At 37.9% G+C, this 13,587-nt stretch overlaps 1 protein-coding gene across 1 annotated transcript in view; it reads left to right on the top strand.

Annotated features, from left to right (window-relative positions):
- LTBP3 (latent transforming growth factor beta binding protein 3) overlaps window positions 1–13,587 on the top strand; it is a 1,089,474-nt gene that overhangs the window by 999,952 nt on the left and 75,935 nt on the right. The window contains exon 20 of the mRNA XM_044060493.1: window positions 6,435–6,518. Within this exon, the coding sequence (XP_043916428.1) occupies window positions 6,435–6,518 (84 nt within the window). The remainder of the gene's footprint in view (window positions 1–6,434; window positions 6,519–13,587) is intronic.

The raw sequence follows: 13,587 nt of genomic DNA, 5'->3' as shown, positions 1-13,587 counted from the left end.
GAATGCATCATCCTCTGGCTAGGCACATCTCAACCAACTGACTCCTTGTCAGCTTGCCATAATCTTCTGCTAAAAAATAATAAAACTGTTGCAATATGAAACACTGAATGTCTACTGTGTGGCTGCTTGAGAGTACAAACACCTTCTTTAGTGACCACTGTTTACAGGCTACAGGAGTTCAATAGCCACACCAGTGAATTCCAATATGTGATGTGGTGATTCCACCACTGCAAACCAATAAATATGTGATGACCCACCACTGGACTATTAATCAAGGACCCTCAGTCCTAACCACTGGCACCTGTAGAGGACGTTCACTGGGAGGATAACAGGTATATATATACACACACACAAACACACACACACACACACACACACACACACACACACACACACACACACACACACACACACACACACACACACAGTATTTCAAGATGCAGCTCTCTGCATCAAGTGCAATTTCCCTTAAGAGCCTATAGAGACCGCAGTCATTGCAGGGCTGGTTTCCCTATCTTTCTCCAGATCCCCAATAAGACTCCTCACTGGCACAGATATAGAGTTGAGTCCTTAGCCAGAGTTCCAAGCCAAGTCATCCAACACTCTCTCTGTCCAACCAGTGCTTAGTGTCCCTGCCTAAGTACATGCTCTTGGAGATTTGCTTTACACACACACACACACACACACACACACACACACACACACACACACACACACACACACACACACACACACACACACACACACTCACATACACACACACACACACACACACACACACACACACACACACACACACACACACACATGGGAAAGGCTGGCACAGGTTTACTAGCTATCCTCCTTCTGCCCAAACTATAGGGTAGTTACCCCTGCCACAGGAACCCTTGTCAGCTACTTTAAGACCCTTAACAAAGCGTTTCCAATTTTACTGTGTAATATTAATACTAATGCAAATGGTAGTTTGACCAAGAGCAAGGCTATTAGGAGTGGCCCACACAGTGTCACCAAATAAATATGCAAGTACTCTCAAAACTTAAACATCTCTACAAAGATCAGCCGCAGTGAAAGGTTTAAAAATATTTAATAATAAATAATAAAAGAACAAGACAACAATAAATATATATTCACAGTGACATCAGAGTTGAAAACCACAGGAAATATTTAAAATAACATTGCTGGATAGGCTCAGAAAAGTAAAGAAAACACTATCTAAACCATGCTTCACTATATTCCTGACTGTATCTAAGAGAGTTACTATACCCTAATAACTTGCATAATAGAGCAAGGCAGATGATGTAGTGAATGGTTCTTCTTGTTGTCAGGTCCAAGACAAAATACAGAATGCTCTGTCTCACTAAGAGACTTCCCAAAATAATATCTAAAATATTACTTCTGAGATAGCTTGCAGAATGACATCACTTCTGGTCATCTGACTTCTAGTCCCCATGCAAAACCCCCATAACAAGAAGCTGGCAGGACTTAGCACCTACTTGTATAAATACACACACAAGGGCTTTTGCTCTGATATTTGGCAGGTGCTGGAAGTCATAAAACAATTATGTACTTTCACACTTCCAGAGTAGTAATTAGCTCACCCCAAAGACAATACAGAAAGCTTCCTAGTACAGACTTTGTGTCTCTGCCTGCCTTGAAACTTGTGATGTAGCATCTTTATGGCCTAGCCTATAATGTTATTTAATTTCAGATATTTTCCTTAAGTTTGCTGGACTGAGGTTAACCTCCTGTCTGCCAGTTTCCTCTGGTAAAACATATACATTCAAACAGTTACAATAGTCCATGTACATTTTTATTCTCTATCCAGTAGGACACACTGTGGATACATTCAAACACAAGCACTTTACAAATACCTTTTCAACACAAACTGTGCAAATTTATTTATTTATTTATTTATTTATTTATTTATTACAGTTGGTTTACCAGGATAGTCCATTGGGCCTTAAAGAACCCATTTTCAATGGAGTCCCAGGGAGAAAAGCTCCAAAAAATAAATGTACATTAACATTTGACAGTAACAATCTAGGTACAGAAAGTTATTAATACAATGTAGGCAGAATAAAAGTAAAAAACATGCTAGCAAAAGAACAAATGCAAAACATAAATACAGATTAGAGAACAAACATAGTAGCTAAATAAAGTAGGTTATGATATTAAAGGACATTAAGTAGAGTTGGTTATGTGGGGTGGGTGCAAGAGCATTCCCACTGTGATGCTAGGTGTAAGAAAAGAGACTTCCTGAAGGTAGAGTGGTTAGAGGTAGTGTGGATGTTTGGTGGTAGGGAGTTCCAGAGGCGAGCGAGGCTGAAGGAAAGAAGGTTTTTACCTGGGGATGAGTATGTTTATGCACTTCTAGTAGATTTTGATTATTAGACCTTAGAACTCTGTTAGGTAGGTGCATTTTAAAGGCAGAGGAAAGGGAGGGACAGTTGAAGGGGTTTAGAATAAGCTTATGGGCTAGAGTTAGTTGAGTGTAAGTTAGTTGATTGGGAAGTTCTAGCCATTTTAGTTTATGGAGGGAGAGACAGTGGTGAGTGGAAGACTTATGGCTGGTGGCGAATTTTGCAATTTTGTTATAGCAGGAGGTAAGCTGTTTTTTTAACAAGGACTGAAGATTAGTTAGTAGTGGGGCACCATAGAGAAGGGAGGGGATAAGGAAGGAAGTAGAGAGAGTGATTTTAGTGGTGGATGTGAGGTAGGCATTCTGTCTATACAGCATGCCAAGTTTTTGATGTGTTTTTTTGATGTTTTTTTGTAGGTGGGAGTTAAATTTAAGTTGGTTGTCGATGTGGACCCCAAGTAGTTTGGTCTCTGACACTATATCGAGAGTTGAGTTGTTTTGACTAGTAATTAAGAATGAGTTCATGTTGGGAGGAGTGACTTTGGAGGGAGTAAATAACATTAGTTTGGTCTTGGTAGCATTGAGAGCTAGATGATTGCTTAGCATCCATTGCTCTGTGGAAGAGAAGGCATCTTGAGTAAGTTTTTGTAGTGTAGTAATAGAAGAGGCAGAGCAGATGATAGTAGAATCATCTGCATATTGGATGATGCTAGAGAAAGGGATTGATTTGTGGAATTTGTTAATAAAGATATTGAAGAGCAGAGGACCCAGTATGGAGCCTTGTGGAACTCCGGTAGGGGTACTAAGGAAAGAGGAAGTGGCTTTTTTCCATTTTACAGCTTGATTTCTGTTAGATAGATAGCTAGAGAACCAGTTCAAAGAGGAGGAGGATAGGTAGAGTTTGGAGAGTTTAGTTAAGAGCAGGCTGTGTGAGATAGTATCGAAGGCTTTGGAAAGATCAAGGAGTAAGGTGGAAACAATTTGTCCAGAGTCGTGGGCTTTATTTACGATTTCAAGGAAGGAGAGAAGGGCAGTCATGGTGCTATGATTAGGTCTGAAACCATGCTGTGTGGGAGTTATAAGATTGCTGTCTAGGAGGTGAGGAAGGAGTTGAAGTTGCACACATTTTTCAAGGATTTTTGAAATGGGGGACAGGATGGCTATGGGATGGAAATTAGTAATGTTATTATTGTTACCACCTTTGTGTAATGGTATAATAATCAGATTAGTTTGATATACATACACTTGATCAAATCAGTTTGATATACACAACATACAGTTCTAATACATTTGTAACACAACCATATTGTAATAAATCAGTTTGACATTCACAAATTACATAGGTTCATAGGTTCATAGATTAGTACTAGGCTAACTGCACTTGTGGGCCATTTTAAGCCTAGCCAAGTATCCCAAGTGAGAATCAAACCCTGCACCTTGTGTCTGTAAGGCAAATACCTTAACCATTATGCCAACCTTCCACCCCATATAATTATTTACAAAGCTCCAGCTAGCGGTGCTGGCAGTACCTCCTTTCATCACAAAGGATATCATCCACATTGTGTGCATGTTTATGCAATGTGTTAGTTTCTATTCTTTTATATCTGATATGCGGCTACAGATCTGATTTTTAAATTGTTGCTTATTTTTTTTCCACATAAAAAGCAGGACACATAGTGCACTTGGCCATATATATGAAATCTTTAGTGTTACAATTTTCATATGCTTGTAAATAAAAGGTATTCCTTTTAATAGGATGAATAAATCTCCCTCTGGTATATATGTATTTACAAAATATGCAGTTGTTACACTTATAAGTTCCTTTTTTATTTGTATTTTGAACCTTAATCTTTATTTGTTCTTTGTAACATAATTTATTTTTTAACGTTGCATATCTCTTATAACTAAAGGCTGGATTACTTGCACTAGTGTCCTTTAATTCAGGAATCTTTGATAATATAGGCCAGTATTTCCTAAATAATCTTTTAATATTGTCTGTATTCAGGTCATAAGTTAAGATATATCTACAACTTGCATATGTCTTAAGCATTTTATTTCTCTTTTTAGAAGTATAATGGTAGATTTTTTAGTCCCAGTCACTCAATATTTCATTTTTAATATGCTGTATATTCTTATTATGGTATCCCCTGTTAATAAAGTCTTCAGCCATTTCTGCCAATTGTTCTATTAAGCTATCCTTCTGTGGGTTTAACCTAACAGCTCATGCCATTTGATTTCTAATAATATTGTCAAACATAAGGTTCAGATGCATACTGTCACGGACTTCTCCTCCTATTTTTAAAGAGTTGGATGGCTCCTTCATTTCACATATACTTCCATGGTACAAGCAAAAACATCTAACAGTGGACAAGGAATGTAATCAGATGGCTGTCTACATGTCCACACTATGGAATAAACTACCTTTTAACATTTATAAACCTACATCTAAATGAAGTATCAGAATGACCATACATTCTCAGCTATTTGGGGTTGCATTACTTAGCTATATAGCCCCCAGTCTTCCTCATTATTCCCAGTCCTCAAGTCTTCACATCCGTGTTTCAGCTGAAGTCCTTCCCATCTCTGTTATATCTGTTATTCATGGCCCTGGCCTTCATCCGTCTTTCAGCTGAAATCCTTCACATTTCTCTTTTACCTGTTATTCACTGCTCTGGCCTTTCTTCTGGAAACTCTCACTATCTTGGCTCTTGCCAACATCAGAATTACTGGATTCTTGGTTTTAACTTCCCCCACCCTCTTGGCCTTCTCTCCTAATTTTCTGTCATACTACATACCTCTTTATCCCATACTCATTTCCTTGCATGTGCTGTGCATTTTTGCCTCAAACTCTACTGATAATTATTTTACCTAAGCTTCTTCTCTCTTGCTCTTGCTGCTTTATTACATGCTTCTTTTGTTAATTTAATGTGTATTCTACACCCAAAGTCCACTGTCACTGGTCCTGATATGGATATTTGCATTTTGCTTATTTTTATTGAGAACACCAATTTTATTCTTGACTCATTTTGCATTGTTTGTATGAACCATATCATGAACTTATGTCTATATTCAGTGTCTGAACTTATGTCTATATTTAGTGTACAATATGGATACAACTCTGCTGTTCTTTTTGTGTGGATTATATTGCCGCGTCACGGCAAGAGGTTCTCCGGTTCAATCCTCGTCTGGGGTGCCTTCTGTGCGGAGTCTGCATGTCCTCCCTGTGGTCGCATGGGTTTCCTCCGGGTGCTCCAGTTTCCTCCCACATCCCAAAGACATGCTGTAGGTGGATTGGACACTTTAAATTTGCCCTAGGTGTGAGGGTGTGTGTGTGTGTGTGTGTGTGTGTGTGTGTGTGTGTGTGTGTGTGTGTGTGTGTGTGTGTGCCTCCTGTGGAAGGTTGGGTGCCAGGCTGGCAACTCGACACCGTAAAGCTCCACTGCCAATCATGAGTGGACTGGGGATCCGCTGTGGCAACCCCTCAGCGGGAAAAGCCAAAAGAAGAAGAAGATATATTATTAAAAGTAAACTAAAGAAATACAGTAGATATGAAATTATTTGACTGTTGTTTAATTGTGGTTGACACCAGTACAAGTTTTTATCATGGACATAGTACCATGTATATTCCTGTGTCTGTCAGACTGGCTGTTTGAAGGCTGACTGTTACTCAGATATCCTTTAATGGTGGAGAGGCAGGAAGTAGACACAAACTAACTAACTAAAACTGGACTTTATTAAATTGTGTGTGTCACAGTGTGGAATATGTGTACAAGCAAACAATGAGAACCTTTCTTGCCATGGCTCCTGCCTTATCCAGAAACACATTTGATACTCATGGGCAGATACATGACAGGAATATGACAGTAATACTTTTAACAATTATGAATTCATTATATTATAATAATTATGTATGTAGTGACTTGTTTCACTATAAGTCTAAAATTAAAAGGAACAGATATATGTTTGTGACAGAAACATGTGAGGGACTCGGTCCAAAGATTTTTTGCCACGGTTGCAAACTATGGTGCCATGTTAATGGCTTCTAACAAATCTTTCTTCTTCTCTTCCATTTCAGCTGAGTTCTTAATGTTATGTCCAGATGGGAAAGGATTCATTATGGAAGAAAAATTATTTGATCCTGGACTACCAATGCAGAGAGGTAAACAGCAGACTTGGGTCAGACTGGCAGTGTACAAGACATACAAATATTCAAAAGTGACCCTTTTTGTATTACAACAAAAAAAGTCCATGTATTCAACTTCTGATAACAAAAATATGACAGTACCCAGTAAAGGTGGCTGGTCTGTTAAAAATATGTTTGGATGGGGTGTAAAACTGTTTAATAAATAGTATTCATCAATGTGTATCTTATCAGATTTTCCCAGTCAACTATACTATCAACTCATAAATGTGATTGCTAGTGGTCTGCCCATGTGAAATGTATAACTGACAGTACGTATGATCCTATATCTCACAGAAATAAGACACAGATTTCATTCTGGGCACAGGCTACTATGCCTTTGCACTCCAAATACAGCTGTTGTCAATTCAGAGATCACTGCAGGTCAGGAAAATGAAAATAGCAACCAGCAACCTCATGTCAGTTCTCTGAAAAGCTGTTATCTGAAACTGAAGTTGATCTGAAACAATCTGTTTTTAAAATGTGTGCTTTTTTTGCTTTTTAGCAAGTCTTCTAATCCAGTGCAGAAGGCTTTTTGCCTATTAACTCCAAGATCAATGTACTTCAAGAAAAGGAATATACCCCAATGTCAACAATCTCACTTGATAAATAATACACTTTGGTCAAATGTTATTGGAGCACTTGGCCTTCACTCAGCTTGCAGGATGCCACAACCCACAGCAGCAAAAAAACTCTCCTTGTCTAGGTGAATACACTGAGAGTGCATTTTCAGTTAACAATGACCCATTGAGTATTGTATTATATTAGCAGTGCTAGTGCAGCAATGGAAAGCTGCTTGCAATGCTAGATACTTGATTTGTGTTTAAAAAGCACACAAACAATTACGATTGTGAGGAGATGCACAACGGTGCTGTAAAGTGCTTGATAGTAAAGCCAAATAAAGGGTGACTCTGAGAAGTCAGACCATATACTGTGGCAGTTTGAGTACACACCACTCACTGCTGTATGCACCTCCTCCCTCTTCTGTAATCATAATATTTTATAGTACATAATTATCATCAGGTAGCTTGAATAGAAAATAAAATAAATAGTAGCACATAGTAATGTCATTAAAGATATACAGCTACATTCATGTTTAAGAAAGATTAATTTAAGTACCATCTTAAATCCATTAAGTACGGAAGAAGTAATTAGGGATCTGGGGACCCAAGTAGATAGTAATCTTTCCTTTGACAATCACATTGCCAAAGTGGTTAGAAGAACCTTCTATATAGCCCACCTTATCATGAAAGGGTTCGCATCTAGATCAAGAGAGGTCATTGTGCCCCTCTACTCATCACTCATCAGGCCCATAATTGAATACAATGCCCCATTTGGGATGTACCTTACCCGACACCTGCAACAACTAGAAAGACCCCAAAAGTATCTCACCAAGAGGATTAAGGGACTCAAGCAGATGCCCTATGCAGTTAGACTAAAGAAACTCCAGCTCTACTCAGTTGCTTACCGCCTACTCGGAGGCGATCTGTGCCTGACGTATAAAGCCATATCCAACCCAGAATTAATGGACATGCTCCACCTCAGGAAATCCAGATCCCTTAGAGCTACACGCTCCAGTGACTTAAACCTCAGCACAGAAATAAATAGGACATGCTGTAGAGACAGATTCATATCCCAGAGGCTCCCCTCACTCTGGAACAAAATCCCAATCCATGTTAGGCAGAGCCCCTCAATGACCCTCTTCAAGAAGAATCTTGACAATTGGATGGGAGACCGTAGATTTACCCCTGGGATCTCCTCTGTGTCACTGCTAGACAGGGGCACTTTAAACTAACCTTAAATGGGCTATCTTCTGTGACCTACTATACTGGGGCACAGTCATTTAATCTAAAAGAGTGGCAAAAGCCAAACACACTCTGGCTATGCTTGTAAATGCCCTAGGGCAGATAGCCTAGTATCTACCTATGAACCTATAAAGCTAACTATACCCTCCTAAGGGAAGGTATAATTGACTTCCAAGCTTCAGTTTCCACAGATGGCATTAATGGCTATACTAAGGTATACAGTGCTGCCCTGTATAAACATCTGCACAAATGTAGAGACACAGCCATGCCGGGTAGGAATAAAGCAAGATCCTCAAGAAAAAAAAAACATCCTGGTAGACAGCTAGCATTAATAAATTATACAATAAGTGAAAGAAGCTGCTGCCTAAAAATACAAAAGTGAGATCCCAGAACTGGAAGAGGAACCTCCTCAGCTTAAACAAACAAATAAGACAACTCATGAAATCTTCAAAGAGTAGCTATGAGAAAAACTTAGTAACCATTGCCAAGGATAACCATAAGGCTTTCTTCAGCTAAGTCCACAACCTAAAAGGTAGGAATCAGATGTGTGTTGAACTAATTCTGGATGGCATCACTTACACTGACCCTACAGAAATTGCAAACCTGCTAGCTGACAGGTTTGGCAAAAATTTCATCTCCCCTATCTCCCGCAAGCATACCACAAACCATATCTCCATCATCTCCTCTTCTCTGTATCTCCAAAGAGCAAGTCATCACGCCTGTCTCCAAGGGTAAAAACACAGCCTCCATGGGCCCAGATGCCATTCCAGGCTGCATTCTTAAAGTTCTAAAACATGAGCTAGATACTCCATTAGGCACTCTATTCAACCACAGGGTGAGTAGTGGCTTTCTCTCCACTGAGTGGAAAACAGCAACTGTTTTGCCACTCACAAGGGCATCTTGGCAAGAGACCCAGGTAACTATAGACCCATATATTTAACCAGCCTCATCAGTAAGGCAATGGAACGAATCATAATGGACCTCATAAATAAGGATATAAGTGACTTCCAAACCCTGGATCCATCCCAGTTTGGTTTTGTCAAGGGCAGTCATTCTTGCTAAACCTGGTGGACTTCTTTAAGAACGTGACCAGAGCCATAGACAAGGGTAAAGCCATGCACACAGCTTATTTTGACATGGCCAAGGCCTTTGACACTATCCCACACTCGGGCATCATTGACAAACTAACCCGGTTGAATATCAACACTTATGTTGTCAGGTGGGTTGCAAAATGGCTCACAGATCAACAACACTCAGTGAAATTGGGAGACTACCTCTACCAGCAGACCTGTCACTAGTGGGTTCCCACAAGGGTCATTGCTGGGCCCCTTTTGTTTGGCATATACTTCTCAGAAGTCCAGGCCTAAAATAGAAGGGCTGTGGCTAAACAAGTTTGTGTATGACTGCAAATTAGGTGGTATTGAATCCCCTAGCAATGCCAACATACTTCAAAAGAAGCTTACACAGACCAATGATTGATCTCAAAGCCATGGTCTTAAACCAATTGCTAAAAAATGCATCATCGTTAACTTTGGTAAAAATAATGTCCATGCTGATTATAAAATAAACAATAATACCCTACGTACCAAATCAGTAGTGAGAGACTTGGGAGCACAAGTTGACTGTGACTTCAACTTTGACCACCATGTGTCTACTGTCATGAGGAAGACATTCTACATCACTCACCTGATTAGCAAAAGCATCACCTCAAGATCAAAAGAGGTTATAACTCCCCTGTACTCAACACTTATCAGGGCTGTTATTAAAAATAATGCTTCCTTTGGTATGTACAGTACCAGTCACCTGCAGCAACTTGAGATACCTCAGAGATTTCTAACTAAAAAATTCAGGGTCTCCAGCACGTCTTATATGGACAGACTGAAGTTCACTGTCACTGTACTCAGTAGTGTGTAGACTACTTAGAGGCAACTTATGTCTGGTTCACAGGACTATCTGACCCAAATCTAATGGAAATGCTGCACATCAGTAAGTCACATGGGACTGGAGTCACCCATTCCAGGGAGCTCAATGAAGCCTGCGGCATAAACAGGACCTGCTGGAGAGGCAGATGCATCTCTCAGAGGTTGCCACTCCTGTGGAATAGGCTTTCAATCCATATCAAGCAGAGCACCTCCATAACCCTGTTTAAGTGCAGCCTGGATGACTGGATGGGAAACCATGACTTTCTGCTGGGGATTGCCCTGGATTCAATCTTGGACATTGGTAACCCTTGCTAGAAAAACCTAGGGCATAGACAATATCTCTCATCTAGTATTATATTGGGATTTAATGGCTAGGCTTGTAAAGACCCTCAGGTCAATAGCCTAGTAACATCCTATGAACCTATGAACTTACAAATCTGTTCTGGTAGGCTGTGAAGAAAATTTATTTATTTATTTATTTGACATTTGTTGACAGGGTTAGTCCAGCTGGGCCGAGGCCCTTTTCTCAGTGGAGACCCTGGGGAGAAAAGCTCCACATAAACATAAACATTGATCATAACAACAATTTTGCATAAACCTAGTGCATGGCTACAAACATATAGTTACATATAGTTATTTATAGTCACATATGCAGAGATCATACCCACACAGCTACATAAACATAGTAGAAAGCTACAAACATATAGTTACATATAGTTATTTATAGTTAGATATGCATAGATCATACCCACATAGTTACATAAACATAGTACAAAGCTACAAACATATAGTTACATATAGTTATTTTTCATTACATATGCATAGATCATACAAATATATAGTTACAGATAGTTATTTATAATTACATATGCATAGATCATACCCACATAGTTACATAAACATAGTACAAGGCTACAAACATAGAGTTACATATAGTTATTTATAGTTACATATGCAAAAATCATACCCACATAGTTACATAAACCTAGTGCATGGCTACAAACATATAGTTACATATAGTAATTTATAGTTACATATGCATAGATCATACCCACATAGTTACATAAACCTAGTACAAGGCTACAAACATATAGTGACATATAGTTACATATAGTTATTTATAGTTATTTATAGTTACATATGCATAGATCATACCCACATAGCTACATTAACCTAGTAAACAGCTTTAAACATATAGTTACATATAATTATTTATAGTTACATATGCATAGATCATACCCACATAGTTACATAAACCTAGTACATGGCTACAAACATATAGTTACATATAAAAAACTGTTAAAACGTTTTAATAGTATAATAAATACTTGGATTTTGCTTGTTTGTTTGGTGAAGTGGTATATAGTTACATATAGTTATTTATAGTTACATATCCATAGATCATACGCACATAGTTACATAAACCTAGTACATGGCTACAAACATATAGTTAGATATAGTAATTTATAGTTACATATGCATAGATCATACCCACATAGTTACATAAACCTAGTAAGCGGCTACAAACATATAGTTACATATAGTAATTTATAGTTACATATGCATAGATCATACCCACATAGTTACATAAATCTAGTACACACCTTCAAACATATATTTACATATAGTTATTTATAGTTACATATGCATAGATCATACCCACACAGTTACATAAACCTAGTACAAGGCTACAAACATATAGTTTCAAATAGTTATTTATAGTTACATATGCATAGATCATACCCACATAGTTACATAAACATAGTACAAGGCTACAGACATATAGTTACATATAGTTATTTATAGTTACATATTCAGAGATCATACCTACATAGTTACATAAAACTAGTACACGGCTACAAACATATTGTTACATATAGTTATTTATAGTTACATATGCAGAGATCATACCCACAAAGTTACATAAACCTAGTACAAGGCTACAAACATATAGTTACAAATAGTAATTTATAGTTACATATGCATAGATCATGCCCACATAGTTACATAAACATAGTACAAGGCTACAAACATATAGTTACATATAGTTATTTATAGTTACATATGCAGTGATCATACCCACAAAGTTACATAAACCTAGTACAAGGCTACAAACATATAGTTACATATAGTAATTTATAGTTACATATGCATAGATCATGCCCACATAGTTACATAAACATAGTACAAGGCTACAAACATATAGTTACATATAGTTATTTATAGTTACATATGGATAGATCATACCCCCACAGTTACATAAACCTAGTTCAAGGCTACAAACATATAGTTACATATAGTTATTTATAGTTACATATGGATAGATCATACCCCCATAGTTACATAAACCTAGTACAAGGCTACAAACATATAGTTACATATAGTTATTTATAGTTACATATGCATAGATCATTCCCACATAGTTACATAAACCTAGTACACGGCTACAAACATATAGTTACATATAGTTATTTATAGTTACATATGCATAGATCATACCCATACAGTTACATATACCTAGTACGTGGCTACAAACATATAGTTACAAGTACTTACCAGGAGTGTGGAAGTCTGTAACAGCAGCTTGACGCTTTCTTTTAGTTATTGCTTGCATTACTTTCTTGTGTATCTTCGTATTAAATGGATTTTGTCCTGTGAGTGATATCTGCCTAGAGAGGGCAGTGTCTTGAGAGAGGATGATGCTCATTAGTAGTTATATGGAACGGATGTGACACTGTAGAGGACCCCAGTATTTTCTATAATATGTGATACGCTTGGTTTGGAAGTACAAAGAATTTTTTTTTTCCTGAGGCATCACTGTAATTATTAATTGACCTAATATTGAAAAGTCCAGCCAGTTGTTGAATTTCCCTCGAAGGCAGATTAAAGGTCTGCTGCTGTTCTGACTGCTTTCTTTTTGGTGGAATGATTACAGTTACTTGAAGGCATATACCTGCTTTGCTTTTTTATTGTTTCTATTGTAATTCTAGTCTGATTTTATCACAATGGTAGGCTTCTTATTTGATTTTAAGTTTTTATTTGACATCTGGTGGATTGGGGGATCTGTTCAATGTTTAGTCGATGTTGCTTTTCATACTTTCTGTAAGTGCTGAAATTCATTCTCTGTATATTTGGTGCTAGCTGGACCTCACTCTTATTATGCTATTTATATTTTGGTCTGTCATTTACAGTATTTGAGTTATTATTGCTTTCCTGTTTCCTTGTTGCAGTTCACCCTACTACTGAATGTATTCCATAGATGTATTCATGGCAAAATAAAACTCTTTGTTAAGTAACTTCAGACATAGGAGAGTGGAGTCC

This window comes from Protopterus annectens, chromosome 2.part0 (genome assembly GCF_019279795.1).
Source record: "Protopterus annectens isolate FY-2018-M chromosome 2.part0, PAN1.0, whole genome shotgun sequence".
NCBI lineage: Eukaryota > Metazoa > Chordata > Ceratodontiformes > Protopteridae > Protopterus > Protopterus annectens.
Note: the sequence above shows the minus strand (reverse complement) of the source record. Positions and strands in the feature narration are given on the sequence as shown.